This window comes from Rhodotorula paludigena, assembly GCF_050403205.1.
Source record: "Rhodotorula paludigena JCM10292 DNA, Rt_paludigena_JCM10292v1_ctg37, whole genome shotgun sequence".
Lineage (NCBI taxonomy): Eukaryota > Fungi > Basidiomycota > Microbotryomycetes > Sporidiobolales > Sporidiobolaceae > Rhodotorula > Rhodotorula paludigena.
In genome coordinates, this window is record NW_027481421.1 from 140,023 (window position 1) to 167,883 (window position 27,861).

Genomic DNA, 27,861 nt, shown 5'->3' on the forward strand with positions numbered 1-27,861 from the left:
CACTTCGAGCGTCGAGAGGAGAGCGCGGAGGATGTGCAGAGGAGAGCGCTGCGGCGCACGCTCGAGCCGGGTGTCTCGCCAGCGAGAGGGGTCGAGCGCACCGTGTGAGAGACAGGTCTATGATGCGGATTGCAGGGCGACGACAACAAGGAGTGCGAGGGATGCGAGGAACGACAGGAGCGGGGAACCGGAGGTTTGAGGGCGATGCGAGCGAGATGCGGCGGAAGTGAATTCAAAGGTGGCGTTGACGGCGGGGCCAGAAGTGTTTGACTGGGCAGGACCGCCGTAGACCTACAGAGTGCCGATGTGAGCATTCGCAAGAAGGAGCAGCGAGGGAGGGCAGCACACCTCGAACCGGCGGAAGTACCCCTCGCCGCCCTCGCTCTCCCACTGTCTCCCGCTGCCGCCAAAGAACGTGCTGAAGAGCACGCTCGTGAGCGTGACGGATGCGTTGGTGCGCCAGGTGAGGCCCGTGTGCGCCAGCGCGAGCGTGTCGTTCGCCCAAAGGTACAGGAGGCCGTTTGCGTAACCGGGCGTGTTGAGGGCAACCAGCTGAGTGATCGTCGTCCAACTGAGAGGGACATGCGTCAGTTTGTACAAATTGGAGAGCAAGCGAAGGGGGAAAAGAAGCGCACCCGCCTCTGCTGAACCGGAAGGACCCCCTCGACAAGCTCTGCCCGTACGCGTCGTTGCACTCGACGTCGCTCTGGCCGCAGAATCCGGGATACACGGGCAGGTAGGCATAGACCTCTCCGCGCCCGCGCTCGCGCCACATCAGGCGGGCCGAAAAGCAGTCCGACAACTGCTTGCCGCCCGTGCACATCTGCGTCGCATCTGGCGTGGCGCCGTAGAGACCGGGGAGCTTGCCGCCGAGGACAAAGTCGAGGTCATTCGAGAAGGCGACCTGTGGGGGAGAGCGGGAAGGTCAGCCCTCCCATTGACGGGGCAGAAAGAGGTGCGAGCGGAAGAAGAGAGCCCGGCAGCGCACCTCGTACTTGAGGAGGGCGGTCTGCACCGTCGCGTTGGGGTAACGGAAGGGCGACATGGAGAACTGTGCGCCGTCGAGCGTGTCTTTCGGGTACGAGATGGCGAGGACGGCGTTCGAGTTGCTGCCGTCGAACGGGTCGGCGGTCCAGCGGGCATTGGTGACGCTGGTCCCACCTGCGGCCCAGCCGGTGCGCAGGTTGTCGAACGTGTAGAAGTCGGTGTACGAGGCGTTGCCTGCCGCGGCTGCTGCCGAGGCTGCCTGTGCCGAGGGCTCGGTCGAGTACCAATGCGACGAGAGCCCGAATACGGTTGCGACGGCGGGAGCGTTGGCCTGTGAGGGCACCGACAGCGCCGTTGTGCTCATCCGCAGTACCGCAGGACGTTCGAGTGCAGGGCAAGGGCGAGAGAAGGTGCGCAGCACGCGAAAGGCTTGGAGAGTGGAGGCGGGCGGAGCGAGGACAAGGGACGGAGGCCGTGCGCGAGGACTAGAGGTACCGGGCAGGTGCGCGTGCACTGCGCGTGTCTACCGTCGTTATGACTGCATCTGCCTCGTAAGCTCCTCTATCTGAGCTTCAGCGAGCGGGAGAAAGCGTCGTCGCCGTCGTCTGCGTCCGAGTCGCGTCGAGACGCGTCCTCGTCTTCATCAGCGAAAGCACTTTGCACACTCTGCACCTCTTTGCGCATATCGAGACCGACAGCGAACAACCTCTCCGATGCGCCTCTCGCTCGAGCCCGCCCCGTCCGTCCTTTCGCAGATCTCCGCCTCTCCCGAGCCCTCGGACGCCCCGCTCGTCTGGATCGACCGCGAGCCCTTCCTCGTCGAGCTCCAGGGCGCCCTCGAGGCGCCCGCGGGCGAAGAAGCAGCCGGCACAGAGGCGAGCGAGTGCGCTAGGGCGATCGAGGGCGTCCGGGTCGGCAAGGTCGACCTGTCGGACCCTGTGCGTCTCTCTCTACAGACTCTTCACGCTCGACAGCAGGGCTGACGACCACCGACGGATCTGCAGAAGAAACCCGTGATGCGCATCGCGCACCATCGCCTCGAGGGCAAGGTCGAGAAGCTCCTCACGCCTTACGCCCTCCTTCGCACCACCCGCTCCGCTCCCTCCTCCTCTGTCGCCGACACTTCTGCAATCCTCGACTGCCCTCCTCGCGCGGCCAAACGACAGAAGCTCGACACTTCCTCTGCAAGCACCGACTCGACCGCCCCTCGCGCAGAACCAGAACGAGCAGCAGGAGCCGCCGCCGCGACAACGCAGATCGCCGTCGTCGCCCTCATCCGGCACAAGCTCCTCTTCTCGCGCCGCCCCGAGCCGCTCATTGAGGTCTCGAGCGAGGCCGACCCAACTTTTGCCGAGCGAAAAAAGGAGGCGCTGAGGGAGCGCGAGGGGAAGGGGAGAGGCGCGGCGGGGGCAAAGGCGGCGATGGCGCTCTTTGGGGCGAAGAAGGGCGCAGGGGGAGAGACAGCGGCCGCAGTGAAATGAACGCTCGGCAGTGAGTAGGTGCAAGCTGCGTTCTGACGGCGGCGAGCAGCAGAGGAAGCAGGGCACTGGGAGTGGTAGGGGACGTCTGGCATTACATTCGTCATGCTTGCTTTGCAGGCGCCGATACAGACCCGACCTTGACCCTCTGACCTGCCCGAAGAGTATCGATGACCTGCATACCGGCGCTTGTCAGAGCGGTCCAGCGTTCTGGCAGCCGAAAGTCGAAAAGGGAAGCCAACGCACCTGGTCCACCTCGGCAAACCAGCTGAAGCCTTTCAGACGCGTCGATGTCGGGGACACAAGCGAGGGGCGGTACTTGAGCGAGCCCGGGAACGGCAGCGGGAGCGAGAGGAGGTGCAGGTGAAGGTGGTTGACCTGCTCGACGCAGTGCGAATCCGTGCGAGTGCACGATGTCTCGCATCAGCGCGCGTTGTATAGCCTTTGGAAGCGGGAGAAGTGGCGTAGCATACCGAGAAGAATCTGCGAGGGTGCCAAACCAGACGGATCAGACGGTGTAGCTGCATGATGCGAGAATCGACGTACGGCGGAATGTGGAAGCCCAGCCTGTGCAATTAAGGTAGCCAGCGAGAATGTGCGTCAACCACTGTAGTTGCAGGCGAGCGGCACACAAGGCTGGCGGTCGCTACGCACCTTTGCTGTTCGGGCGCAACGCCTTCTCGCAACAGCAGCACGTCTCGCCCCACAATCTTCATGCGCTCAACTGCGGAACACGGGCCCACACATCGTCAGAATCGGTCCAGAGGCGCAGACATGCACATCATCAGCTGCGAGCGAGCGATCGCTCGGCGCAGGGAGGCGAGCAACCGTTGCCAAGCCCGGACCTACGCATGGCAGCATCTTCTGGCACGAGCGTCTTGACGTTGTCTGCATGCCTCCAATTCGGTCATGAGTCCGACAATACCCATCAATTGGGCTGGAAGCCGATGACCGGTGCTCGAGACACACGCACCGACATGCCGCTTCGGCACGGCCAGCAAATGAACCTTGCTGCCCGGCGAGCGATCACGGAAGACGACAAACTCGGCGTTCTGCAGCATGGTTCCCGCAACGAGCGTCAAGACACCCTGTCGTCGCAAAGACTGATGACAATCGAGCAGGAGCACTCCGCACCTCGTGCACCACTCTGAAGCCCTCTGATGCGCTCGTGATCCCGCAAAAGATGCACCCGGGCTTCTGCGCGCCCGGCTCAGGTGTAGCGGGCACAGCGGGTGCACCGTGCGCTTGCGAGGTAGCGCGATCGTGAGTGGGGAGAAGCGGAGAGGAGGCGGTGCGGTCCTTTGCTGTGAGCGCAGGAAAGCACGAAGCGAGGAACGAAGCCACTTTGACGGGATCGTGCACGCGGGGAGCGAGAACCGAGGTGACGGGAAGAAGCGAGACCACCTCAAATGCGAAGAGGGCCGGCGCGGAAGCGCTCAAACTGCTTCTGCTCGCGCTCTCGACCACTTGAAACACGATGGCAAATGCTGGTGCTGGAGTGCAGTGCACGCGGCAATCAGTCGCGCCTCTAAAGGGCCATCATACGGTCCGCCTCGTACTCTACTTCACCTTCCCCTGCCCGCTTTCCCCGCCCTCCTCCTGCCCCCGTTCGAGCGACAAGCTCCTGACCCTCTCGTCCCTCAAGCTCCGCAGCCGCTCCGCCTGCGCGCGCAGTTTCGCCCCGGGCCCCGCCTCCCCGCTGCCGTGCTCGAACCCGCGCGACGAGAGCGACATGGCGGGCGAGGCGGCGCGCGAGGACGGGTCCGAGTCGATGCCGAGGCCGGGGTTGTACGATGGCGAGGGCGAGGCGTGCGCGGAGGTGTACCCGGAGGGGACGGACGAGGGTGACGGCGAAGGAGGTTCGAGGAGCTGTCAGACGAAGGGCGAGCAGCGCCCGCGTCAGTTCTGCGGATCGACGGAGCCGAACAAGCGCAAAGAGCGCAAGTCAAAGGGAAGGGAAAGCTTACCACGACCTCCTTCTCGAGCCTCCCCACCAGCTCGTCCACCTCGCCCACGGCGCGACCCCTCGCCCATACCTCCACATCGACGCTCTCGAGCGCGCGCACATACCTCTTCCTGACCTCCCCGCCCACCGCACGCACGCGCCCCTCGCGCCACGCGCCAAAGTGCGGGCTGCGCTCGATGAAGCGCGCGTAGAAGCGCTCGAGGGGCGTCGTGCCCGGCTGCGAGAGCGACGGCGCGGCGGGCTTGAGCGGGAGCGACGAGCCGTGCGTGCGCAGCGAGGCGAGGAACGACGCGAGGCTGAAGAGCGTCGAGGGGGCGGGCGACGGGCCCGGGGAGAGGAGCGGCGCGCTGTGCGAGGGAAGCGGAGCACATCAGACGAGCCTGCTGAGAAAAAGAGCAGAGCGAGAGTGCGAGAGAAGAGCCGACGCACGCAGTCGCGACCGCTTCGTTACCGGCCCACAGCGTCCCAAAGTACCGGTTGAGCGGCGCGAGGAACCGCTCCGTCAGAGCCGCAAAGTGGCGGTAGATCGCCGCGTCGCACGCGAGGTCTGTTCGAAGCGATCGGCCGGCTCATCGACAATCAGCGGGAGACTCGCACGCAGGGCGAAAGAGGGAAATGACGCACAGTCGCCCCGCCGCCACGCGTCTTCAATCTCCCGCTGCGCCGCCTCGTCCTTCTTGACATGCCTCTTGCGCTCGCTCCGCAGTCCAAAGTCCCGCCCCGCACCCGCTGCCGCTGCAGGCGTGGCGCCCGTGGACGAGGCGTCCGACTGGGCGCTCGAGACGGAGACGGACCGACGGGGAGGTTGGCCGGCTGTGGCGGAGAGGGAGCGCGCGCCGTTGCGCGGCTGCTGGGAGGGCGTAGAGGGTGCAGCAGAGGCGTCTGTGGACCCGGGGGGAGGGGCCGAGCTGGCGGAGGACGAGGACGAGGGCGGCGGGAGGACGCGGTCGAGGCGCAAGAGGTGAGGCCAGTGCTTGCAGGTCGAGAGCAACAACGGGTTCGTGGACGCTGCGAGCAGGCCCGGCGGCGGCTGGTTCGCGCGCAGGCATCACGACTGGTGAGCACGCCTGGCGAGAGCGGCAGAGGCGCAACAAGGGAAAAAACGCACCGGCTTTCCTGGCTTGCAGAGTGTGGAAAAGTCCTGATCGTGCACATGTAAGTACGGCCTGACATCACCCGCAAACGGGATCTGGGCGCGGGCAGATTCAGACTAGTCAGTGCCCTGCCTGCGGTGCACCGTTCCCGCACAAGGCGCGCCACGCACAGGTTTAATGAGCGCCTTGAGCGCCTCGACGACCTCTGCGCCGACCCTCGGCTCGGAGCTCCACACGAGGAGCGGCTCGCCGAGCACGACAAGTTCCCACAAGAGCACCAGCTTGGTGTACCCGACGTCGCCGATCTCTGCGGCACGTTCCGGCGCCGGGCGGTAGGGGGGAAAGAGGAGCAAGCAGAACGGGGTGAGCGGGAGCGCGGCGGGGAGGACGGCGGGCGGGCCGGTGAGCGCGGGGAGGTGCGACGACGCGCGCGCAGAGTGCCACGACGCGGGCGAGAGGAACGGGCTCGGCGGGCCGTGCGAGGGCGGGAGGGACGACGTCGCGCCCCGTCGAGGGGTGCGGAGGAGCGTGGGGGAGAGGCGCGGGTTCGAGAGCGAGGTGCGCGAGGGGGTCGAGGGCGAGGGGAGTGGGAATTGCGCTTGCGACGGGAGCGGGAGCGAGACGGTCAGGACCGAGCCGAGGAAGGGGAGCTCGACCGTCGTGCCCGGCGTCGGATCTGGCCTGTGGTCGCGAACGCCGATGACGATCAGTACGCGGTCGCTTTGCAGGAAGGACAGGACGCTGCCGCGTGGCCGTCGAGCGACGCACCAGCTCGCAATGTTGTGACATGCCGTCTCGACCATGCCGCCGCGCGCACCGCCGGACTGCGCATGCTTGAAGTGAAGCGGGCCGAGGATGGCGACGAGGGACGAGAAGAGGCCGGCGAGGTCGGGGAGGTGCGTGATCTGCGTAGCAGTGAGAGATATGAGCAGCTGAAGACAGCATAATCCACCTCTCGCATACTGCAAAGAGCAGTCCGAATAGACAAGGGCGAGCGCGCTAAACTCACGAGGACGAGCGAGCGCTGTGAGAAGCCTCGCCGTAGGCGGTCGTCCTGTGCGCGCGCGCCAGACAGAGGGTCAGCCTCGATCCCCTCAAGACGGCGAACTTGGCTGGCATCGTGCGCACCTGCTCGCGGACGAACCAGACAAAGCCGTGGAGGGCGCCGTCGGCTGCTTCCGCGCGGGGCAGTCTCTCGAACGGTGCGTCCTGGCCGGGCGGCTGGCGCGCCTCGAGGCGGTCGAGGTCGTCGTCGGCGGGGTAGGGGATGCGCCAGTGGTAGGCGTAGCCGTGGTCGGGGAGGAGGGCCGGGTGCGGGAGGTCGGTGCCCTCGGGGAGGGACGAGAAGGCGAGGTTGGTCTGGACGTGGGGCGGGAGGCGGGTGGGCGGGTAGGCGTTGTCGAGGTTGGGGCCCTGGTCGATGTCAAAGTCGACGAGGGCAAAGCAGAGGACGTAGCGGCGGAGGCGGGCGAGGGCGGTCGGTGAGAGGGCGTGGTCGGGGAACGAGATGCGGCGGGTGAGTGTAGCGCGCTTGGGGTTCAGTGGGCGGTCTGCGTGCTCGTCTCGTCTCGCCAACTGTGGCTCTGGCGCTTGTGCTGTGCGGTCGCGCGAGGCGGGGTCGGGTCCGAGTGGGGCAGAAGCAGCGGCAGCACGCGCGAGTGCGGGCTGTGGCGCGTCCCTGGCCATTCCGGGGCGTGTGAAGCAGCGCTGCCTCTGCGCTCTGTCTGTCGATTCGAACAAGGAGCGGACGAGGCGACGATCGTGAGCAGCAGCAAGCGCGTGTCGCTCCGTCGAAGAGGCGAGTCGCGCCGAGTCTGGGGTGTGCTATGCTGTAGTGCACTCTCTGGCAGCACTGCCCTGTCTCCTCCCGAAAGTGCGACTTTGGTGCACGTGCCTTTGGGTTGTCGCTCTCCCGGAGGATCCGCACCCGCTCCTCACTCGCGCCCGCTCTTGTCCAGCTGCCAGAGCGAGACGGCGCCAAGTCCCGCGCGTCCACGATGGCCGTGCCCCGGCCACCCTCGTGGACCGCGCCCCCGCGCTTCCGCCTCGCCCTCGCCGCCCTCGTCGCCCTCTCGCTCCTCGTCCTCGTCGCCCAGCTCGCACGCGACGGCGACGCTGACCGCGCGACGACCCTCAGGCAGGCCGCAGCAGACCGCCTCGCCCAGCTGTCACACTACCTCCCCTCGGCGCGCGACTCGGACCCGCTCGCCTACCGCCGCTTCCTCGAGCACACTGCCGCCCCTCCCCGCTCGGGCTCTGCTGCAGCCAACTCGACACGCGCTGCTATCACCGACGACGACGACCGAGAGACCGAGCGCGGCCCGCTCGGCTTCTCGCACGTCTACGTCCTCTCGCTCCCCTCGCGCACCGACCGCCGGCGAGACATGCGCCGGATCGCACACGCCCTCGACATCGACATCGAGTTTGTCGACGCCGCCAACAAGGACGAGCCCTTCATCAAGTGGATTGCCGAGCGTGTCGCAGAGAGCCGCGAGCTGCGGCGAGACGAAATGGTGCGCATCCCTTCCGCGAGCGAGGCGTGCACGGAGTACCGCATGAGCAGTCCATCTCACCCGCTCGCACTCCCACAGGCAAAGGCACGGGGAGTACCGCGCTCGCGCATCGGCGGGCTCAAGATCGGCTCGGACTGGGTCACGCCCTTCCCGGGCAACGTCTCGGCGTGGACCTCGTCGACCGCGCTCCCGCCGACCTTCCCGCCCTTCCCCGCATACGAGGCCGCTCCCTCGCTCGCCAAGGGGACGCGCAAGCAAAACTGGGTGCAGCACCTCGAGTCGCTGCACTCTGCCGGCGGGCGGCACACGTCGCTGCGCCCCTCGCGCGCCGACCTCGACGTCGCCGCGCTCCTATTCGACAAGCGCGAGCACCTCGCTGTGCGCCAGGTGCACGAGGGCATCATCTCGACCTTTTGGGGCCAGACGCGCGCGCTCAAGCGCGTCCTCGAGAACGGCGACCGCACCGCCCTCATCCTCGAGGACGACGTCGACGTCGAGTGGGACGTCGCGCGCCTGTGGGCGAGCATAGAGCGCAGACTGCCCCGCGACGCCGCGACGGGCGAGCCAGAGTGGGACGTGGCGTTCCTCGGGCACTGCTGGGGCGGCGAGTACCAGAGTGCGCCTCTTCGCTCGTCCCCTTGTCTTGCTTGCGCGTCTGACCCCTGTAACTCCACGCAGAGCCGCAGTACCTGCACCCGCTCGTGCACCGCTCGACGGGACCCATGTGCCTGCACGGCTACGCCGTCACGTCTCGCGGCGCTCGGCGCCTCCTCGCGCACCTCCTCTCTCCCTGGAGCGCCTTCTCGTCCGCCGTCGACCTCGTCATCCCGACGCTCCTGCACGTGCAGGACGAGCTCCCCGCTGCGCTCGCGCGCGCGCACCCGCACCCGCTCGCGAGCAGCTTCAGCATCGTGCCGCCGCTCGTCGTGCAGCGCAAGGACGGGCCGAGCGACCTCCAGACGGGCACGGGCAGCCCGTGGCGCGGCGTGCTGCGCGACTCGACCGTAGAGCGCATCAAGCGCGATGACGGCAGTTGGACGGACGACTGGGACGACAAGTACGTTCCCGGGAGGATCGACCCCGCGACGCAGATCCGCTGCGGGCCCGTGTGAGGACGGCAAGGGGCACGCACCACGCATAGACACTGTTTTCGTGATTCGGGTAGACGTGGGGTTCCTTCGGGTGTCGGGGCGCCGGTCGGACCAGCTCGACGCGCACCGCTGTATTTCTTTTTCTCTGCCTCTTGGCGCATTCGGCTTTGAGCGCTGCATTCTCCTCGCGTTCTTCTGTTTCCGGGATCATAGGCTTGTGCGCTTGGCTTTACGACGCCTTTCGGCCCTCACTTCGGTGCTCATTCTTCCGAGTGCGGAACGGTACGCTGTCGTCTCGTTCAGGCGCGACCTGTTCCAGTCGTCGGCGCTCGACTGAGCTTGGTCCGTCCAGGCTGCACGCAATCGACTGGCTGTATGGAGTCCGTCTCGCTCGTTTGTGACGCCTTCTGAGTGCGGATCGCTTGCGTGTTCCGTTGCGTCCCCGGCAGTCGTCCTTTGCCTCACTTGTGCTTTGCGCGCGCCCACTCTCTTTGCCTGCAACGACGGAGCTGGAGAACGTAGGTCGGCACGACGAGTCCAGGACGACCCTCACGGGTTCAGGAAGTCCCCAAAGCCGTCGGCGCGTGCAACTGAAGGTCGGCACGGCGCGTGATGCTCACCAGATGGTGGATTCGCCAGATCCGCACTTCTCTACTCTCGTCGTCCCCAGCAGTAGCCCGTCTGTCTGTCGTAGTCGTCTACCCTTCCCCCGGCAAGCCGGCTCCGTCTCGTGGTCTAAATTACAGGTCCGTCCTGGCCGACTCGGCACAACACACAGGTGGAAAGAAGACTCCAGGGTTGTCCAGAGAAGCGGAAAAGGCCGTGTGAGATGCTACGGCGCCGGGCCATCTACCGCCCGTAACGAGACGCTGCCGGAGGTTCGTCACGTCGTCGTCGCGTGCCCTCGCTCCGAGAGCTCAGTACTCGCGCAGAGTTGCACGACAAGCCTCGCAGGAGCGCAGCCATGCAGCGCCCATCCTCACCCAGCCCCTCGTCGACCCCCGTCCCGCAGATCCCGCCGCATCCTTCCCACTCGTCCTCGCCGCAGCCGCTGGGCCAGCCTGTGGGTAGCCCGCTCTACGGCTCGCCGAGACGCTCGCCCGCGCCGGGCGCCTTCTCGAGCGGCCCAGCCGGTTCGTCTCCGCGTGCCCGCACCCCGTCGAATGCGGCCTCGCAGCTCCCCGTCGACGCCCTCCCCGACCAGCCTGCGCTCCAGCCACAGTTGACCGACGCCCAGAAGGCCGACGTCATCCGCCGCCACCTCCTCACCGCCGACGAGCAGCACCGCGTCGCCCTCGACCAGGCCCTCGCCTCGTCGTCGCCCCACCGCGCAGCCGGCGCAGCTTTCCCGCAGCTCCACCCGGGCGCCGCAGGAGGGGCTGCTCCGACGGCGCCACCCGAGGCGGGCGACGGCGAAGAGTACCCGACGCCGTACCACCTCGAAGGCGGCGACGTCGTCGCGGGGGTGTACAAGTGGGCCAACCAGCAGGCAGCGCAGGCCGCAGAGGGCGGCTCGTCGGGCGCGACGCCCGGCGCGAGCGCGACTCCGGGCGGGATCGGCGCCGCGCTCGCAGGCGGAGCGGGCCGACCGGCCTCGGTGCGCAGGAGCAAGTCGCTCGCTTCCGTGCGCGACCCGCCCGGCTCGCGTCGCGTCTCGCTTGCGGCAGCTGGACCCGCCGCAGATTCCCGTGCGACGTTCCGTGCGGGGATTGCGCACGACGTCGGCGCGGACGCGCTGGCGGGACAGGCTGTGGCAGCGGACGAGCCAGAACTCGAGTCGGGCCTCTCGACCGCAGAGATGCTCCAGCCCGGCGGGTTCCGGCGCGACTTTGTCTTCCGCAAGATGGGCACGACGCCACCCGCCGCCGCTGCAGGCGACGCGAGCGAGGTCTCGTCCCTGCACTCGGGCGTCGGTGCACCAGGCGCTTCGGGCGCCGTCTCGCCACGCAACGCGAGCGGGGTCTCGCTCGCAGCGCCTTCCGCGCGCCCGCCGACACGCTCTTTTATCGACTTTCTCTCGCTCTACGGGCACTTTGGCGGAGAGGACCTCGAGGACATTGACGAGGAGGACGAGGAAGACGACGAGGCGGACGACCTCGGCCTAGAAGAGGAGGAGATTGGCTCCGGCGCCGTCTCGCCCGGCCTCGTCGTGCGGCGCAAGATCCTCCCCTCGGGCGCGCGCGGTGTCCCGCAAGTGTCGGACCCTCACGGCGGCGCCGGCGCGAACGAGCGCACGCCGCTCGTGCGCGCGCGCAGCTCGATGCGCGGCGAGTCGCGGCACAAGAAGCGCATCAGCGCGAGCACGAGCCGCGAGGGCCCGACGAGCGGCGACGCGACTGTCACGCAGGCCGTCATGATGCTCCTCAAGAGCTTTGTCGGGACCGGGGTGCTGTTCCTCGGCAAAGCGTGCGTCCTCACACTCTGCCTTGCCCTTCTCGTTCATGCGCATCTCGTGAGGTGAAGGGCTGTTCCGTTGGAGACGAGTTGACGCTGGTTTGCCTGCGCAGATTCTACAACGGCGGCATCCTCTTCTCCACCGTCGTCCTGTGCTTCATCGCCATGATCTCGCTCTACTCGTTCCTCCTGCTCGTCGAGGCGTCTCAAGTCGTTCACGGCTCGTTCGGCGGTGCGTGAAATTGCCTTCGTAGGCGAGGCGCCTGAACTGACCCACTCGCTGGCAGACATTGGCGGAGCGCTCTACGGCAAGGGGATGCGATGGGCCATCCTCTCTGCCATCGTCATCTCGCAGGTGCGTCTCATCGCCTGCCTCGGTCGGCGGGCAGGACTGAGCGCTGATCTGAGACCATGCTGCTCCCGCACAGATCGGCTTCGTGTCCGCCTACACCATCTTTGTCGTGCGTCCGTCTCCTGCGAATTAACGCGGAGCTCCTACTCACACTCGCCAACCTGAGCAGTCGCAAAACTTGCAAGCGTTCTTCATGGCCGTCACCAACTGCCGCACCTACATCTCCATTCCCTACCTCATCATGGCGCAGCTCGTCATCTTCCTTCGTGCGTGTCCGCGCCCATTCAGTGTGTCGACTGCACTCACTCTATTCTCCTACAGCCCTCGCCATGATTCGAAACATCCAGAAGCTGTCCGGCACGGCTCTCGTCGCCGACGCCTTCATTTTGATCGGCCTCATCTACATCTTCAGCAACGAGATCGGCGTCCTGGTCGAGCATGGCGCGGCCGATGTCGCGCTGTTCAACCAGAAGGAGTTCCCGCTGCTTATCGGGTGAGCCGCACAAACAGTCCTGCTCTCTCGGATTGAACTGAGTCCTTCGTTCCGCAGCACGGCCGTCTTCGCGTTTGAGGGCATTGGGCTGATCCTGCCCGTCGCCAACTCGATGAAGGAGCCCAAGAAGTTCCCTCGCGTGCTCACGGGCGTCATGGTCGGCACAATGCTGCTCTTCGCCGGCGGCGGCCTCCTCGCCTACCTCGCATACGGGTCCGACGTGCAGACGGTCGTCTTCATCAATCTGCCGCAGGACGACAAGCTCGTCTCGGCGTCCCAGTTCCTGTACTCGATCGCGATCCTCCTCTCGACCCCGCTCCAGCTCTTCCCCGCCGTACGCATTATGGAGAACGGCATCTTCCCGAGCTGGCGCTCGGGCAAGCGCAGTCTCAAGGTCAAGTGGGAGAAGAACGCATTCCGCACGCTCACCGTCGTCGGGACATCCGCCATCGCCTGGGCCGGCGCGACCGACCTCGACAAGTTTGTCAGCCTGATCGGCAGCGTGGCCTGGTGAGTGCTGCTCGTGGACCACAATGCTTTCGCGACCTGCGAGAATGCCCGCGGTCCTTCACGAGAGACGCTGACCTCGTTCTGGCTCGGCAGCGTGCCCCTCGGATTCGTCTTCCCGCCGCTGCTGCACTACAAGGCGTGCGCGCACACGACACGCCAGAAGGTTGCCGATATTGCGCTGCTCGTCTTCGGCGTCATTGCCGCCATCTTCTCCACGTCGCAGACGGTACGTGTCTGCTCACGCAATCAGACTTGTCTCGGCGAGGGAGCCGGAAAGCGAGCTGATCGCTGCCGCTGCTACGGCTCGCAGATTCAGCTCTTCGCCTCGGGTGACCAGGCTGCGCCTCCGACGTTCGGCAGCTGCCCTCCGCACGCCTAGATCTCCGCCCGCTAGACTGGGACTCATGCATGGTTCGAGGGGAGCTGGAGCCTTCGTCTCGCCGCCCCCTTCTTGTTGTTTGCCCGCACGCCTTTCGTCCTGTTTTTGCCACATCGGCTCCTCCCCCATCTCGTACCCTCCGCAATACTGTACCGTCGCATTCGATCCCACGCATCTTTGTCGCTGCTTCCTTTTTGCAACCTCGCCCCGGCTACCTTCTCGCCTCCTCAAGCAGAACGGAACGCAGCTTCACGGTGGTCTCGCTGTCGCCTTCGCGGTCGAAACAGGGCTGTTAACAAACTAGGAATACAAGCACTGCTGAGACTGCAAGGGGTACTGCTCAAACAAGACACCAAGTCCATTGTTGCCGGTCGGCCACTCTCTTCAAAGCTTCGACCAAGCCCTCGTGCCACGCTCGTCACCAGCGTAGGACTCAGCATCGTCGATCGCGACGTTGAAACGCTTGCGGTTGAGCGGCTCGCCCTGGCCGAAGCGGACGAGCGCCGGGTACACGTCACCGTCGCTGCGTCCGAGTGCCGAGTTGAGGAGGTAGTCGGGGCAGCCCCACGCGTCGACGAGCGGGACAGCCTGCGGGCGCAGCTCGGCGAGGAGCTCGTGCACGCGGTTGCGCAGGAGCTCGTGCTGCTTCGGCGAGAGGTAGCCCGACGAGAGGAACTCGGACGCCTCGGCCTCCATCGTGTAGCATGCTACAAGGAGCGATGCCGTCAGCGCCCGAAAGCTCAGACATACACGAGAGGCGGGAACGCACCGAAGAGCTCGAAGCAGGTCGACATGACACGGTGAAGCGCCGGCTGCGCCTTGAGTGCCTCGTCGTGCATGATCGCCTGTGCGAAGTAGTACACGAGGTAATACTGCGAGTGCGCGGTTCTACGTGCGAGACGCGTAATTTGTCAGCTGAAGGAACCGGCAAAAGTGGTCGTGGGAGCGGAACGCACGAGCAGCGGAAGATGTCGATGAGGAGCGCGTTCCACGTGCGCTTCTCAATGTCGCGCTTGCGCAGTGCGGTCGCAGCGAGGTAAGCGGCGCGGTGCCCGAACGCATCGATGTAAAAGTGCGGGTTGCCCAGGTCGCCGGCGTACTTGACGGCTGCCGTTGCTTGCGGGTTCTCCAAGTACGTGAGGATGTAGCGCGCGGTGAGGTTCTCCTTGGCGACGGGCGCGTTGCGGTCCTGCAGCAACGTGCGGAAGGTCTTGAAGAGGTAGCGGCCGACCTGCAAGGGGCGAAGCATGTCAGCGACGGAGAGCCCAAAAGAAGGCATGTGGTTGCACACACCTGCTGCGTGAGCATGTAAGAGTCGCCCTCCCTGTAACACGCGTCCAGTCAGTGCTTGAGTGTAGGGGGTTAAGCTGGACAAAAGACAAACCAGGTGACCTGCGGAAGGTAGTCGGCGTAGAGCGAGGCAAGCCCGCTCGAGAGCGAGTAGCCGTGTCCGCCGCAAGCCCGGCGGCACTCCTCGATTGCATTACTCGCCATGATGGTTGACAGACTCTTAAGGCCCGACGACGACGCGTGCACATCGGCCAAGAGGGAGAAGTCGCCCTCCTCGAGTGCACTCTGACTCGCTTCGTAGGCGTCCATCATCGCCTTTCCGGTGTAGTGCAGCGCGAAGGCCTGAACGAGAGGCGGGAAGATGCGCGCCTGGACGAGCGAGTAGTTGAGCACCTGGCTCTCGCTCGGCTGCCGCCCATCGTCCGTCTGGGGTGCATCGCGGTCGGCAAACTGCCGGCGAACCGCGCAATAGCGGATCGCGACGGTTGCAGAGCGGACAAGGATCATGCGGGCTCCGTAGACGATGTTGGCGCGGATAAAGGTCTGCGAAAGTAACGGATCAGTGTCGGCTTGACGAGGTAGCGAGCTGCTACGCTCGAGGCCTGCGCGCCCATAGGCAGCGACTCCGAGCCCTGTGGCTAGATAGAGCATTTGCAAAGAAGCAGAAGCTCACCATAGTGCCATACGACAGCTTGTCGTGCTGCGGGCGGGTGAACTTGCCCGTGTCCGGGTCGACCTGCGCAAACTTGGCGAGGAAGTTGACATGCGGGATCTCGACCTTGTCAAAGAGCGCAGCACCGTTGTCGGTCCTGTGCACCCGCGCAACGTCAGCAAGTGGCAGCGGAAAAGTGGCTGAAGACGACGTACATAGGGTAGCCGGCCTTCGGTCCGATGTCCATGATGATACGGCCCGGAAGCAGTTCACGAGTCTTTCGGTCGCGAATCGGCACGATGAAAGGGAAGGGACCGCGCTTGACCAGCTTGCCGTCCTTGCCGTCCTGCGAGATGCACAAGAACAGATCAGCCACGAGCTTCGGAAGCGCGGGTGAGCGAGAACGTACGGGAGTGTAGAGCTGCGCCATAATGATTGAATGATCCGCGGTACGTCCGAGACCGCCACTCCACCACTTCATTGAAGAGAGCCCAGGCGACTGGATGAGGAACGTCTTCGATTCAGGCTGGTACGTCGCAGTCGTCTCCAGACCCTGCACGTTCGAGCCATGTCCGAGCTCCGTCTGCGAGTAGCTGTGGCGAGGAAAAGTCAGCCGCGGCTCGCAGGAATGAACTGTCATTGAAGGGGATCGCGCGACGAACCAGCCGATGATGTCGAAGTTCTCAGCGGGCTTCGTGAAGAGCTCCTTCTGTTCGTCGGTCGTCTGCGCCCGCAAGGTCTTGAGGAACATGCTGTTGTCTGCGGGAGATGCGCAAGGTTAGGAAGGTCGAAACCAGAAGCAAAGGGCAACGGCAGACGTACGTAGTCCGAAGGCAGCGGGCATGTCTGCGACGGAGTTGAGAAACGTCAGAACAGCTGCTAAGAACATGGACGGGACTATGTAGTGAAGGAAGCGGGCCGAAAAAGGGCGCGGAACGAACCGATGAGCTCCTCCGCAACCTTGACATCTTCTTGCGACCATCCGTGCTCGCGCGTGAGCTGCACGAGTCGCTTGTCCTTCTTGAGTCCGTGTACATATTTCTCCTCGCGACTCATGTAGTGAATCTGGCTCTTGTCGAAGGCCGGCTATTGGGAGGAAGCGCATGTTCCGATGCGAAGTGGCGAACGGAACGGATCGGTGATTGGGGTGGCAGAGGGAGGGAAGTATGCGTACACAGCGTCAGCAAACAGTCGAACGCAGCAAGACAGCGGGAGGGAAACCGTGGACGCACGTCGTTCTCGACGATCGGGAGAACGCGCTTCAACCGGTCGAGGTGGTCGCGCCCGTACAGGTAGCTGCGCAATTCATCAGGCGAGAAAGACGCCTTTGAACGCTCGATTTCGAGCAGCCGGGTGCCCGAGGTGCCCACGGGCTTGGAGAGGTGCTCGGGAATCTCGACGGGGAAGCCCGAGAACGAGGACATGGCGGGTAGGTGTCGGGAGTATGTCGATGAGCTGTGAGACGCGTGCTCTGTGAGAGACAGAACGTCGTGGCAGAGCGAAGGGGGGCAAGACGAGCGGAAAGTGAGGAAGCGAGCCGGAGCTCAGGGGAGGGTTCGCCCGGCACGGCGACTAGGAAGAGCCCGGAGCGACCAAGCGCTTCTGCAGGCTTCGAGCGATCGCCAGCCAGACGGACCCGGATACGGCGCTTGCGGTCTCGGCACAGGCTGACCAAAATGTCCGGCAGCGGCGAAAGCGAACACGCGCAAGTTTCGTTGCGTTCGGCGGGTCTCCTCAAGGTCTCCTGCGACTTCCGCGTCGAGCTCCCCATCTTTCGCTCTGCTGCTCAGGAAATCTCGTTGGAGGGTCGCGCCTCTGCAAGTTGATCGTCCAATGCGTGGCAGCGGCTAAGTCAAGGTCGTCTACTCCTCCTCGAGGCGGACCCTTTCTCGCCATCGCGACGTTCCGAGCCTCCAGGCGCCGTCGCACGGCTCGAGCGGCTCGTGCTCGATACGCGCAAGCATTCCGCTCGACTCGTCCGGTGCGAACCGGCTGAACACGACCTCCTCTTTGAACTCGTCCTCGGCATCCTCCTGCGCCGGCACGCTGAGAATGCGTTCCTTCTCGCCCTTGCTGAGCGTGCCGAGCCGCTCGAAGACGCCCAAGACACGCTGGACGGCCTGCTCGACTCGCCGTGCGTCCCGCGCCGCAACTTCGCGCTGTCGCTGCTCCGCAACGCCGAGATCGACCGCCTCGCTTTCCGCCGTCGTCATCGCCTGCGCGAGCAGGTCAAAGGCGGTTGAACGCCAGGTGCCGACGTTGCGCTGCGCACGCTGCTGCTGCTGCGCTTGCACGGCTCCGAGCGCTCGCTCTTTGCCGGTCAGGCGGATTGCGCGCAGGCGAGGTGCGCCAGCGGCGAGGGCGTCGGTGAGGCCTCCCACTTCGAGGAACATGCCGGCAGGGAGGCACAAGCCTGCAAGGCGCTCTGCGTGCTCGACGAACGAGACGAGTGCGCGTCCGGACATGGTTCGCGAGGCGTGGGAACCGAGCGAGAGGGTCACAAGGGTAGGCGCAAAGGCAAGGAGAGGGTGGTCTGAGGCGGTTGATGACGGCGGCGAAGAAGGGTGCGCTGCCCTAGTCTGCGGAGCAAGGGCCGCGAGAGAGGCCGTGATGGACGCGAGAGCGGTCGAGCCAGGAGGACCCGCTGCAGGGGCGGCAGCCGTGGCCGCAAGCGAGCCAGGCATGGGTGAGACGAGCGACTGATGCACGGAGATGTAGTCAAGATGTCGGAGGGACGGAAGCGTCGAGGGCTGCAGCAGCTGATGAAGGGCATGCCCCGTAAAGATGACCGCCTTGAGGTAGAGTGTCGAGAGGCGCGGAAGTAGGATGGTTGGTGCCGTCATGGAGGGCGTCACGCGACACTCATTGAAAGAGAGGCGTCGCACATCTGCAAAACTACGTGAGTGTAGTCCGCAAGGGACTGGAGAGGTGATCCGCGTACTTGTGCCCGCCGACAGATCACCCACCTCAAGTCCGCTCAACCCGCTCAGCCAAAGCTCCTCAACGTTTTCGCACAATCCGAGCAAGTCCTTCACAAGGTGTCCGACCCCGTCTGCCCGCCACATCGCGTCGCCATGCGCCTGCGTCTCTCCCGCGTAGCCCAACCGCATGACCCGCACGCCCGTAGCCCACGATCGGCCGTGCTGCCGCAGTGGATTTCGCACGAGCCACTTGGCCTGCTCGAATGTCTCGAGGCGGACATCTCGCCGCAATTCGAGGGCGGCCCACCGCGCGCAGTCAGGCGAGAAGAGAGCGTAGCTTTTGAGAAGGCGGCATCGTGCGGCGTGATTCGTGCAGCTTGCTTCAGGGAGAGTGTAGTAGAGTATGTGTAGGACGAGCTCGCTCGGTAGCGGTCGGAAGGAGGTATCGGGCGGCGGGGACGAACGAGGGGAAGTGGACCGATTCAACGCAGAGGTGACGGCTGGCGGCACGAGCGCTGGGCGAATTGTGCAGGATCAGCATCGGGCGTCGCCAATAGCTCCGCGCTCGAGCAGATCCTGAGACGTACGGAAGAGCGTCGTGTCGGCGTAAGAGCGAAGAGAGTCCCAGTACTGCATGCTCGGCTGGAGAGAGGGGACGGGCGGTACAGGAACAGGACTGCGTGTGGCCGATCTTGCGAAGCGAGCTGAAGCAGCGACAACTCTGGGCCGCAGGGCACGGAAGAAGAAGCGACGGGGCCGGGCAGTAAAGCGGAGACACGTGGCGGCAAGGGCTGATCAGCTCGACCCCGCCTTGATCGGCAAAGGCCTGGGCCCTGCAGGTTGCCCACTGCCGTTTGGCCGTCCCTTCGCCTTGCGGGATCCATGCTCTCTCCCGAGCTTGCAGGTTGATCCTGTGCTGCCACTCGGGGCTCACTGCTTCGTTAGCTTCGATCGATGTCGCGGCTGGCGCGGCTGCGTGCGCTCATCTGGCCCGAGCCGCAAGACCGCCTCGAACGCACTCTCCTCCGGAAGGCCGACTGGCTCATCCTCTCCTACCTGTGCCTCAAGTACGTGCGGGTTAAGTTTGCATGCGCTGCACGACGCTGACCATCTCTCGCGGAACAGCTTTTGCGTCAATTGTGCGTCGTGGGCCGGGTCGTTGCCTTGTACCTAGTTGCCTCCCGCTGATAATCACTGCCTCTTCGATCCGACTGCAGATCTAGACAGGGTCAACTGTACGTCTGCATCTGTCTCTTATGCAGCTCGGGCTGACCCTCCCATCGGTTCTGCAGACTACAATGCATAGTGCGCCGGCTCAGCGTCTCGCTATCCGCTCGTGAACGCTGACACTGCTTCTTTGCTACAGCATCTCTGGCATGCGAGTGCGTCTGGCTCGCTAGACGTCCGCGCAGGCGGCTGTCACTGATGTCGCCGCTGGTCCACCTCGTCTCGCTTGCAGGAAGACCTCGCGATGACGGGTCGCGACTACAACAAGTACGCTTGTGAGCGTTGTTAGTCCATCCTCGTGTGCTCACGTCGCTTGTGCAGGGTCATCGCCTTCTTCACCGCCGGCTTTGCCGTCGCTCAAATCCCTCAGAACATGCTTCTCCTCGTCGTTCCCCCTCGCATCTTGTTCCCATTGAACGGAGGTATGTCGCATCATCACGCGACAGTCGCTCGGCTTGCGCTTGTGCTAATGAGCTCATTCCTCCAACAAAGTCATTTGGGGCGGGTTGACCATGGTCAGTGCTGCGGCGACAAAGGTCCAGCACCGTACGTCTGTCCTCGCCATCGGAGGCTCGGGAATATCTGACGGTGTATACCCATAACAGTCTACGTTATCAAATTTTTCCAGGGCATGGCCGAAGCTTCGACTTTCGTCGGCGCAGTGAGTCGCCTCCTGTCCGCTCAGACCCTCGCACGACATGCTTACCCAGGCCGCTGTGCAGCACTACATCCTCGGATCGTGGTACAAGCCGCAGGAAATCGGCAAACGAACTGCCATCTTTGCCTGCTCATCGCACGCTGCGACGCTTTTCTCTGGTTCGCTGCAAGGTGCGTGCCTGCCTCATCCGCCAGGATCGTCAGCTCAGTCGCGTCTTGGCAGCCGCTCTCTATCGCAACCTCGACGGAAAGAATAGCATCAAGGGGTGGCAATGGCTCTTCCTAGTTTGCGGAATCATCAGTGCGTGAAATCCCCTCTTCAGCTTTAAACCGCCTCGTCTCTCAACTCGTGCGCCGCAGCCATCCCCATTGCCCTGTACGGCGCCTTCGCCTTCCCCGATACCCCCGCCAATACACGCTCGCGCCTTTTCACGCCCGAAGAGCGCGCCCTCGCCGTGGCACGGCTCGGTCCGCGCGAGAAGACCCGGTTCGACTGGACGCTCGTCCGCCGAGTGCTCTCGAGATGGGAAGCGTGGCTCCTTTCTCTCATCTGGTGTGTTGTTTCGAAGACACGGAATGTCTCTCTCGGGCTGAAACGCTGTCCCGCAGGATTGCCAACGGCGCGCTCGAGTCGTTCGGCTCGTGGGGCATCATGGGTCTGTGGATGAAGGCGCAATTGACGGCGGCTGGTCGACCGCTGTACACGATTACGCAGCTCAATCACTACCCTCTCGCCACCTCGGGTGTAGCGATCCTGTCGCTCCTAATTGTGGTGCGTTGCTACCTGTTTCCTGGCGGCTCCATGCAGCTGACACATTTCCTCTCGCAGTCCTGCTGGACCGACAATCGCACTCAAGACCGCTGGGCAGCCAACATTGTCATTGCTTTGTCCGCGCTCGTCTCGGCAACCATCGTCCTCGTGAACGGACTACATCCCGGCCGACTCCCGCGCGGCGCGCTGTTCTTCGCGTTCTACTTTTCTGGGTGCGTTTTCGATGCCGAGTAAAACAGAAGATTTGCTGATATGAGGTGCGCGCGCAGAATTACCTTTGCCGGCCAGTCGACCAACTTCTCCTGGGCGAACGAGCTCTTTGCAGACGACGAGCAGGCACGAGGTATTGCGCTGGCGATGATGAACGGTGCGCGATGTGTCCCGCTGCGCTTCGAGGCCTCCAGGCTGACATGATCGCTTCTTCGGCAGTTCTCTGTTACGCCTTCAATGCCTGGGTTCGTCGCTTCACTGCTGCGTCTTTGCGACTCAGCTGACAATGTACCATTTCTTGCAGTTCCAAGTCGAGTACTGGAAGGCGTCTTCGACACCAGCCTTCACGCAGGGCTCGTCCCTCATGCTCGCCTTCGTCCCGCTCATGCTCGTCTTCACCGGCGCGGCGCGCTTCCTCCAGGTGCGCGACCAGCGGCGGTCGGCTGCTTGCCTGTCGTCCTCTTTGACGAAGCACGCAGACGGCGAAGCCGACGTCGCCATTGCGGCGAGCCTGTCGAGCGCGAGCGGCCTCGGCGGAGCCGGCCGTTCAAAGACGTCGTTGCGACCGAGCACGGGCGCGACCGAGGACAGCGTCGCACTCGAGAAGGATCAAGGCAAGCGGGACGGGGACCCGCCGAGAGGCAGTCTGAATCAGCTGCCGGTACTCTAGCGGGACGAGGGAGGGAGGGATGATCTGTACTTTAGGAGGCTGGACGGCCGGCTCGCGCGTCCCGTTGTGCTTGTGCTTGTCTTGTGTCTGTACTTCTGCCAGCATACCCTGCATTGCGCTTCTCTCCTGCGACCTTCCGAGAGAAGTCAAAACGCCGCGCAAGGTCAACTTGATGAGTGCGCGCGTGCGGCCAAGTCGCGAGGCGACGCGCCTCGACCGCCCAATCTCTCACTGCAGCCGCTCGAGAGGGGACTGCCAAGCTTTCTGGTTACTGTTGATCTCGGCACGACTGAGCGGGACTCAGCGCTTGCCTGCCCGTCGCGTTCCCGCTACTCGCCGTCTTCATCGCCTCCTCACCAAACTCAGGCATATATCGCCTGAAGGACGCCCGCTGCGGCTCAGGGGCGAGCCTGGGGACGCTCCAGAATGTCGCAAGACGGTGCACAGCCGCGCGGCAGGCGCGCATTCACGGTGCAGTGGCGCAACCACCAGGCTCGCAAGAACAAGAGCTGGGAGTCGTGAGTCTCATCCGCCCCTCGGACGCGTTGGCGCCCGGCGAGCGTCTGAGCGTGGCGAACTTTTGGCTGACCAAGCCTCGCCATCCTTCCTGCAGTGACGGCGTACGCAAAGCTTCCTTCGTACTGGCGCCGCGACTGCCTTGCCGGCCGACTGATCTCCTGGTTTGCAGTACATGCTCGTCGACGGACTCGGTGTCACTGTCTACTCGGAAGACGGCAAGCAGTACGTTTCGCACGTTCGGAATGACTGGCGACGCTTCCGCTGACGAACCGCTCGTCCAGACTCGCCGCCTGCAACAGGACGACTGTGCCGGTCGAGGAAGAAGAGTTCAGCATCCCCGGCAAGCGCGAGGTCCTTGTACGTTCTCCATTCACGAATGCAGGGAATCGCCGCTGAGTGCTCCGCTGCAGGTTGGCGACGAGATCACCCTCGCCGAGTTCTGCAAGCAGACCGGCGGCAACACTCAGACCGCGACTGTCGCGCCCGCACAGGCGAAACCCGGATGGCTGACTCGACCTGGCATGCTCCCGGCTGCCGGTCCTGCGACGCCGCGCCCGGCAGCCGCTCGTCCCGCTCCCGCCGCCGCAGCTTCCCCCGCGCCGCCTACCTCGTCGTTGCAGCAAGAAGATCCTCTCGCTTCCGCTAGCAAGGTCTGGCCCACTGCCAGGAAGCAGAAGCCCTTCAAGCCGCCTTCGCGCTCGCCATCGGTGGGGTCGGCTCAGGTCCTTGCGCTTGGCATGGCCGGTGCGGGCACGCCCGGCCCAAGCCGACTGCGCGAGCAGATTGGTTCCGGGCGGGAGCGCACTGCGGCCGAGCGGCAGTCCAACGAGTCGCGCAGCACGCGGGAAGGAAAGGCGGCGTCCGTCAAGGGCAAGGGCAAGGCGCGTGCTGTCGAAGGCGACGCAGAAGACGCGCAAGACGATCTTGAAAACTCGCCGCCAAGCTCGGCGCCGCAGCAGCAGGATGATCGACCTGCTCCGCTGAAGAAGCGGCGCGTTGACGCGCCCGCTCAGCCGCTCGCGGCGGCCGCCGCCACGGCTACTCACGTCGCTCGCGCTTCGAGGCTCACGGCCGCCGATGCGGCTTTCGAGCGCGCTTTGTCGCGCGACTCGCCCGCAGCGCCTGCGGGTCCTTCACGGACGACCTCGCTGCCCGACAGGAAGGGCGCTCCGGGCAAAGCGCTCTTCCGCCGCAACAGCTCGCCCGTCGCGTCACGCACCGGTGTTGGCGGCCAGCGAAGCAGCGACGAAGCGCTCGAGGCCGACGCTCTGCTCGAACCGGCCGACCTCGAGATGGAGCTCGATGCGGCGGTGTTCGGCGATGATGCGCCCGAGTGGAGCGCGGAGGACGTGAGCGGCACAGAGGACGGAGTCGAGGTGTCTCCTCAAGACGGCAGGCGCGGTAGCTCAACTGCCAAGGTTGCTGGCGGGCTGAAAGGGGGATCGAGCGGAGCGAACGGAATGAGCGGCACGAGCGGGACGAGGCGGTTCTCGGTGCGCATAATCTCTGTATTCCTTCATGGAGTTCTCGAACTGACGGTCTTCTCCCACAGTGTCAGTGGTGCGTGCCTCGTGCTTGACGCGATGTCACAAGTCTGACCGTCGCTGTCGGTATAGGCGTGTACGCTCGCAGAAGAAAAATCCGGTCTGGCAAGGCGACGGTATACTTGTCGTCAACAGGCTCAACGGCGAGCTCCAGTGTGCGGAGACCGGCAAGCGGTATGTACCCTTTGTGCGCAACATGCGAGCAGCTCGAAATTAACTCTCTCGCTGCCGTCTGCAGCATGGCCATCGTTACGCTCAAACCCGACCAAACTTTCGAAGAAGGGAACATCATCAAGATGGGAAGCCACGAAGTCGAGGTGAGCACTGTCTTCCGTCCCATGTGAAGCGCGATCCGACTAACATCGCATTCGCTCAGGTTGTCGACGAGGTCTCAGTCCGATCGACGCAGAACGCGACGCCTTTGCACAGTTTCCGTCAACCCGTCCAGTCGACAGATCCTGCTCGCAAGGCTTTCGTCCCGCCCGGTGCCTCAAAAGCCGTCAATCCGCTCGCAAGGCGCGTTGCCGCCCTGTCCGCTTCGCCCGAGCGCACTCGCCACGAGTCTCAGCCATCGCCACTCGAGAACGCCGCACGCTTCAATCTCCCCGCTCCGTACAAGATACCCGCCAAAGCGCCGAAGTCGGAGACCTCGGCAGGCTCGACAAGATCGGCGTCGCGAAAGTCGGGGGCGAAGTTCGACCCGAACGCGGAAGGTGCTCTCGTCATGCGTCGTCCGGATGATGAGCACGAGAAAGTGTACAATAAGAAGTGCGGCGGCGTCGCACACTAGTGGCCGGTGCGTTGGACAGAGCTGACGAGTTTCGCTTTTCCAGGCAACTGCCAGTCGTCGACGTTGTGGTCGATCCGATCATAGGCGACAAGCTGCGCGACCACCAGAGAGAGTGCGTCGCGCCGTATGCTTTCCCTCCTATCTCCGCTGACGATTGCGCGCCGCAGGGGCGTTGCCTTCATGTACGAGGTACGCTCACAGCCCAAAAATAACGCGAATCTGAGCTGAACACTGTGTTCTGCAGTGTGTGATGGGCATGCGCACCGCCGGTCAAGGCTGCATTCTCGCCGATGACATGGGCTTGGGCAAGACCGTCCAGGCCGTGGCGCTCATCTGGACTCTTCTCAGTGCGTCCGCGCGAGCTGCAGCTGTTCGAGTGACGAATCAACTTCCTTGACTTGCACGCGCAGAGCAGAACCCATATCAAGGCTTGCACGGCGGCGTCATCGACCGCGCCATGATTGTCTGCCCCGTCACGGTCATCAAGGTGTGCACGACGTCTCTTACCCTGATATGCATGATTAGACTGGTATGCTGTGCACAGAATTGGAGCGCGGAGATCCGCAAATGGCTTGGTCGTGAGCGCATGCGCGTCTACGTGGCCGACTCGTCGCATCCAGTCAGCACCTTCACCAATACCAAGAGCTACGATGTCCTGATCATCGGCTACGACAAGGTGAGCTGTCTCTTCCAGGAGAGTCACTCAAAGATAGTCACTCAGCTTTTGGCATTGCAGATGCGTGCGAGCATCGACGACATCAAATATGCACAGCCTCCGATCGGCCTCATTGTCTGCGACGAAGGTCCGTCTGGCTGATGTCTCGCTCGTCAGGCCTCTAGTGACGTGCGCTGCTTTCCGCAGGACACCGCTTGAAGTCGGAGAAGGCCAAGACGACTCAGGCGATTCAATCGCTCTCATGCATGCGACGAGTCATTCTGTCCGGCACGCCGATACAGAACAACCTCGGCGAGTTCTTCGCGATGATGGGTGCGTCCGACCGCTCGCACACGCCTGTCAACTCGCCTGACGAGCGCACCCCGCAGACTTCGTCAACCCCGGCCTCTTCAACTCGGCGGCGTACTTCAAGAAGAGTTCGCTTTCCCTCGGGAATTCAAGAGCTGGATGCGCGCTCACGTTTTGGGTCCCTGCAGATTTTGAGCAGCCCATTCTCGCGTCACGCCAGCCTTGCGCAAGCTCGAAGGAGAAGCAGGCCGGCAAGGATGCGTCTGAATCGTTGAGCACAATTCAGCGCAACTTCGTCCTGCGTCGCACCGGTGACATAAACCTCGTGCATCTGCCGCCCAAGTGTGCGTTAGACGCTGTGCAGACCTGCTGGCGCTTCCCGTCTCACCTGACTTTCTCTTCTCGCAGTCGAGTACACCGTCTTCATCCGCCCTTCGAAGCTGCAGCTCGAGGTCTACCGCGAGATGCTCTCGAGCTCGCTTGTCCGAGCTGTTCTCGAAGGTGTCGATCGCAAGCAGGGCTTTCCGCTCCTCCACTCGGCTCTCAAGCTCAGCATGTCTCCTGGTCTACTGCTCAAGCAGATCAAGGTGCGCAATGTCTGTCATCTCCTCGAGGCCCTTACCTGACTGGCCGGGCGCGAATCAGGAAAAGGGACTGGGTCACCTGGACGAATCGATTCTCGATGTTCTACCGCAAGATGCAGATCCTGTCGACTTTGCACTTTCCGGTACGACTAGTCCTATCACGATTAGCACGGGCATGCACTCACTTTGTGTGGCTGACAGGCAAGCTCGCCGCTCTGGGCACGCTCCTCGCCCAGCTTCGCAAAACCGAGGAGAAGATCGTTCTCGTTTCGAATTTCACGACGACGCTCGACCTCATCGAGGGGCACTGCAAGCGCAACAAATTCCCGTACTGCAGGCTCGATGGGTAAGTCCGTCCAGCCGGGTTTGTGCTGAACTCGTCGATTGATCCATCCGCTCGTGTTGCGCTCGATCCACAGCAAGACCCCACAGCAGGATCGCGTTCCGATGGTGAATGCTTTCAACCAAGGATCTCACAAGAATCACTGTCAGTTGCTTTTCTATCTGCACGCCGGTCACACGCTTACGGCCGTTCGCTCGTTGCAGTCGTCTTCCTCTTGTCGAGCAAAGGCGGAGGTACCGGTCTGAACAGTACGTCTCAGTGTCTTGAAGCGTCTGTGAACTGCCGTCAGCTGATCACGCGAGCTCCGCAGTCATCGGTGCTTCTCGTCTTGTTCAGGTCGACAGCGATTGGAATCCGTCGAACGACCTTCAGGCCATGGCGCGGTGCGTCTCACACTCCCATCTCGCGAGAACGAATAGCACTGACTGGTTCCGGACTCCAGTATCCACCGCGAGGGACAAAAGCGCGCCTGCTTCATCTACCGCTTCGTCACCGCCGGCACGATCGACGAAGTCATTCTTCAGCGACAGATCATCAAGTTGGCGCTCAGCGGGTCCATCATGGTGCGTCAAAATCCTGTGCAGAAAAGACTGCGGTGGCTCACAGCGCCAAACCCGCGCATACAGGAGCAGGACGGATCCGCAGCCTCCAAGTCGAAGGACTCCTTTACGCTCGACGAGGTGCGTACGGCTCTCAGCAACTTTCAGAACTACCGAAGCACTGAAAACTACATCTGTGCGTTGTGCGACAGCTGCGCAACCTCTTCACGCTTCACGAAAATGTCGCAAGCCAGACACACGACCTCCTCGGCTGTCGCTGCCACTTCGGCGAGCACCCCGACGACGATGACGATGAGGAAGGGGATGAGGACGCGTCGTCCGACGGCGAAGACCAGATTGGCGGATTCGTACAGGCGTCGCAGTTCCAAGACACGGACGCCATACGCAAGGTCCGCTCTTTTAGCCACCTCTCCAGTTGCATCATCGGCTGATTTGAACGAACGATCCTGCAGATGACCAAGCAGCGCCGAAATCTTTCCGTGCTCAAGACGTGGACGCATCACGACTGCACTGACGAGCAGTCGATCGATGAGGTGGAGGACGAGCTTCTGCAGTCGGTCATCTACCAGCGCATGTCGCTGGCGGACCACGATGAGGAGCCGCTCGAGGTGGAGGGAAACGGGGAGCTTTCGCTGCGTGGCGGGCAAATCAGTTTTGTGTTCGGGAAAAAGAGCGGCGCGTGAGGCGGGCGCTGTTGAACGTGGAGGACGTCTCGAAGTATCGTGTCTCGTTGTTGTCGCACCTCTCGCATTCGCAGCCTTTGCAATTTCTCCTTTGTCTCGCTACGCCACCGGCCCCCGAGATCAATTTCGGCAGACCTAGACTCGCGCCCCTTCACTCGTCGGTTTTCCCGGTTTCGCGAATTCGCCCCTTCATCGACCTATCATCCAACTCGCTGGAC

At 63.8% G+C, this 27,861-nt stretch overlaps 9 protein-coding genes across 9 annotated transcripts; 5 read left to right on the plus strand and 4 right to left on the minus strand.

The window, feature by feature from the left end:
- Window positions 1–117: 117 nt before the first annotated feature.
- JCM10292_000313 (uncharacterized protein) lies at window positions 118–1,351 on the minus strand (the record flags this gene model as incomplete). Its single annotated transcript, XM_076650576.1, has 4 exons — window positions 118–291; window positions 349–571; window positions 636–904; window positions 989–1,351. 4 exons carry the CDS (start codon window positions 1,349–1,351, stop codon window positions 118–120), a joined length of 1,029 nt encoding a protein of 342 aa, XP_076503908.1.
- Window positions 1,352–1,700: 349 nt separating this feature from the next.
- JCM10292_000314 (uncharacterized protein) lies at window positions 1,701–2,468 on the plus strand (the record flags this gene model as incomplete). The annotated part of the gene is made up of 2 exons (XM_076650577.1): window positions 1,701–1,925; window positions 1,992–2,468. The coding sequence occupies 2 exons, from the start codon at window positions 1,701–1,703 to the stop codon at window positions 2,466–2,468; spliced, it is 702 nt and encodes a 233-aa protein (XP_076503909.1).
- A 100-nt stretch (window positions 2,469–2,568) lies between these two features.
- Window positions 2,569–7,211, minus strand: JCM10292_000315 (uncharacterized protein; the record flags this gene model as incomplete). The annotated part of the gene is made up of 17 exons (XM_076650578.1): window positions 2,569–2,640; window positions 2,712–2,843; window positions 2,939–2,948; window positions 3,012–3,032; window positions 3,120–3,189; window positions 3,315–3,353; window positions 3,439–3,517; window positions 3,600–3,662; window positions 4,095–4,334; window positions 4,433–4,778; window positions 4,861–4,978; window positions 5,056–5,461; window positions 5,540–5,620; window positions 5,696–6,206; window positions 6,294–6,430; window positions 6,535–6,579; window positions 6,654–7,211. The coding sequence occupies 17 exons, from the start codon at window positions 7,209–7,211 to the stop codon at window positions 2,569–2,571; spliced, it is 2,928 nt and encodes a 975-aa protein (XP_076503910.1).
- Window positions 7,212–7,522: 311 nt separating this feature from the next.
- Window positions 7,523–9,150, plus strand: JCM10292_000316 (uncharacterized protein; the record flags this gene model as incomplete). Its single annotated transcript, XM_076650579.1, has 3 exons — window positions 7,523–8,038; window positions 8,117–8,654; window positions 8,717–9,150. 3 exons carry the CDS (start codon window positions 7,523–7,525, stop codon window positions 9,148–9,150), a joined length of 1,488 nt encoding a protein of 495 aa, XP_076503911.1.
- A 943-nt stretch (window positions 9,151–10,093) lies between these two features.
- On the plus strand, window positions 10,094–13,257 carry JCM10292_000317 (uncharacterized protein; the record flags this gene model as incomplete). Its single annotated transcript, XM_076650580.1, has 9 exons — window positions 10,094–11,535; window positions 11,637–11,755; window positions 11,811–11,878; window positions 11,952–11,984; window positions 12,045–12,141; window positions 12,197–12,368; window positions 12,426–12,878; window positions 12,972–13,104; window positions 13,189–13,257. 9 exons carry the CDS (start codon window positions 10,094–10,096, stop codon window positions 13,255–13,257), a joined length of 2,586 nt encoding a protein of 861 aa, XP_076503912.1.
- A 384-nt stretch (window positions 13,258–13,641) lies between these two features.
- JCM10292_000318 (uncharacterized protein) lies at window positions 13,642–16,623 on the minus strand (the record flags this gene model as incomplete). Its single annotated transcript, XM_076650581.1, has 12 exons — window positions 13,642–13,964; window positions 14,027–14,145; window positions 14,214–14,488; window positions 14,551–14,581; window positions 14,642–15,090; window positions 15,221–15,356; window positions 15,415–15,545; window positions 15,609–15,792; window positions 15,862–15,958; window positions 16,022–16,045; window positions 16,141–16,285; window positions 16,432–16,623. The coding sequence occupies 12 exons, from the start codon at window positions 16,621–16,623 to the stop codon at window positions 13,642–13,644; spliced, it is 2,106 nt and encodes a 701-aa protein (XP_076503913.1).
- Window positions 16,624–17,061: 438 nt separating this feature from the next.
- Window positions 17,062–18,756, minus strand: JCM10292_000319 (uncharacterized protein; the record flags this gene model as incomplete). The annotated part of the gene is made up of 3 exons (XM_076650582.1): window positions 17,062–18,086; window positions 18,141–18,635; window positions 18,708–18,756. 3 exons carry the CDS (start codon window positions 18,754–18,756, stop codon window positions 17,062–17,064), a joined length of 1,569 nt encoding a protein of 522 aa, XP_076503914.1.
- Window positions 18,757–19,074: 318 nt separating this feature from the next.
- JCM10292_000320 (uncharacterized protein) lies at window positions 19,075–21,656 on the plus strand (the record flags this gene model as incomplete). The annotated part of the gene is made up of 17 exons (XM_076650583.1): window positions 19,075–19,187; window positions 19,246–19,259; window positions 19,338–19,355; window positions 19,413–19,425; window positions 19,487–19,502; window positions 19,580–19,614; window positions 19,669–19,769; window positions 19,840–19,893; window positions 19,953–20,008; window positions 20,070–20,175; window positions 20,228–20,305; window positions 20,365–20,557; window positions 20,614–20,776; window positions 20,834–20,988; window positions 21,046–21,143; window positions 21,206–21,231; window positions 21,291–21,656. 17 exons carry the CDS (start codon window positions 19,075–19,077, stop codon window positions 21,654–21,656), a joined length of 1,605 nt encoding a protein of 534 aa, XP_076503915.1.
- Window positions 21,657–22,082: 426 nt separating this feature from the next.
- JCM10292_000321 (uncharacterized protein) lies at window positions 22,083–27,643 on the plus strand (the record flags this gene model as incomplete). Its single annotated transcript, XM_076650584.1, has 28 exons — window positions 22,083–22,174; window positions 22,270–22,276; window positions 22,345–22,397; window positions 22,457–22,532; window positions 22,586–23,668; window positions 23,728–23,735; window positions 23,792–23,893; window positions 23,958–24,036; window positions 24,096–24,487; window positions 24,553–24,621; window positions 24,677–24,698; window positions 24,754–24,856; window positions 24,920–24,996; window positions 25,054–25,185; window positions 25,246–25,312; window positions 25,372–25,497; window positions 25,554–25,601; window positions 25,662–25,817; window positions 25,882–26,060; window positions 26,119–26,200; window positions 26,259–26,403; window positions 26,477–26,544; window positions 26,604–26,648; window positions 26,711–26,783; window positions 26,843–26,963; window positions 27,027–27,080; window positions 27,152–27,349; window positions 27,413–27,643. The coding sequence occupies 28 exons, from the start codon at window positions 22,083–22,085 to the stop codon at window positions 27,641–27,643; spliced, it is 3,888 nt and encodes a 1,295-aa protein (XP_076503916.1).
- Window positions 27,644–27,861: the final 218 nt, after the last annotated feature.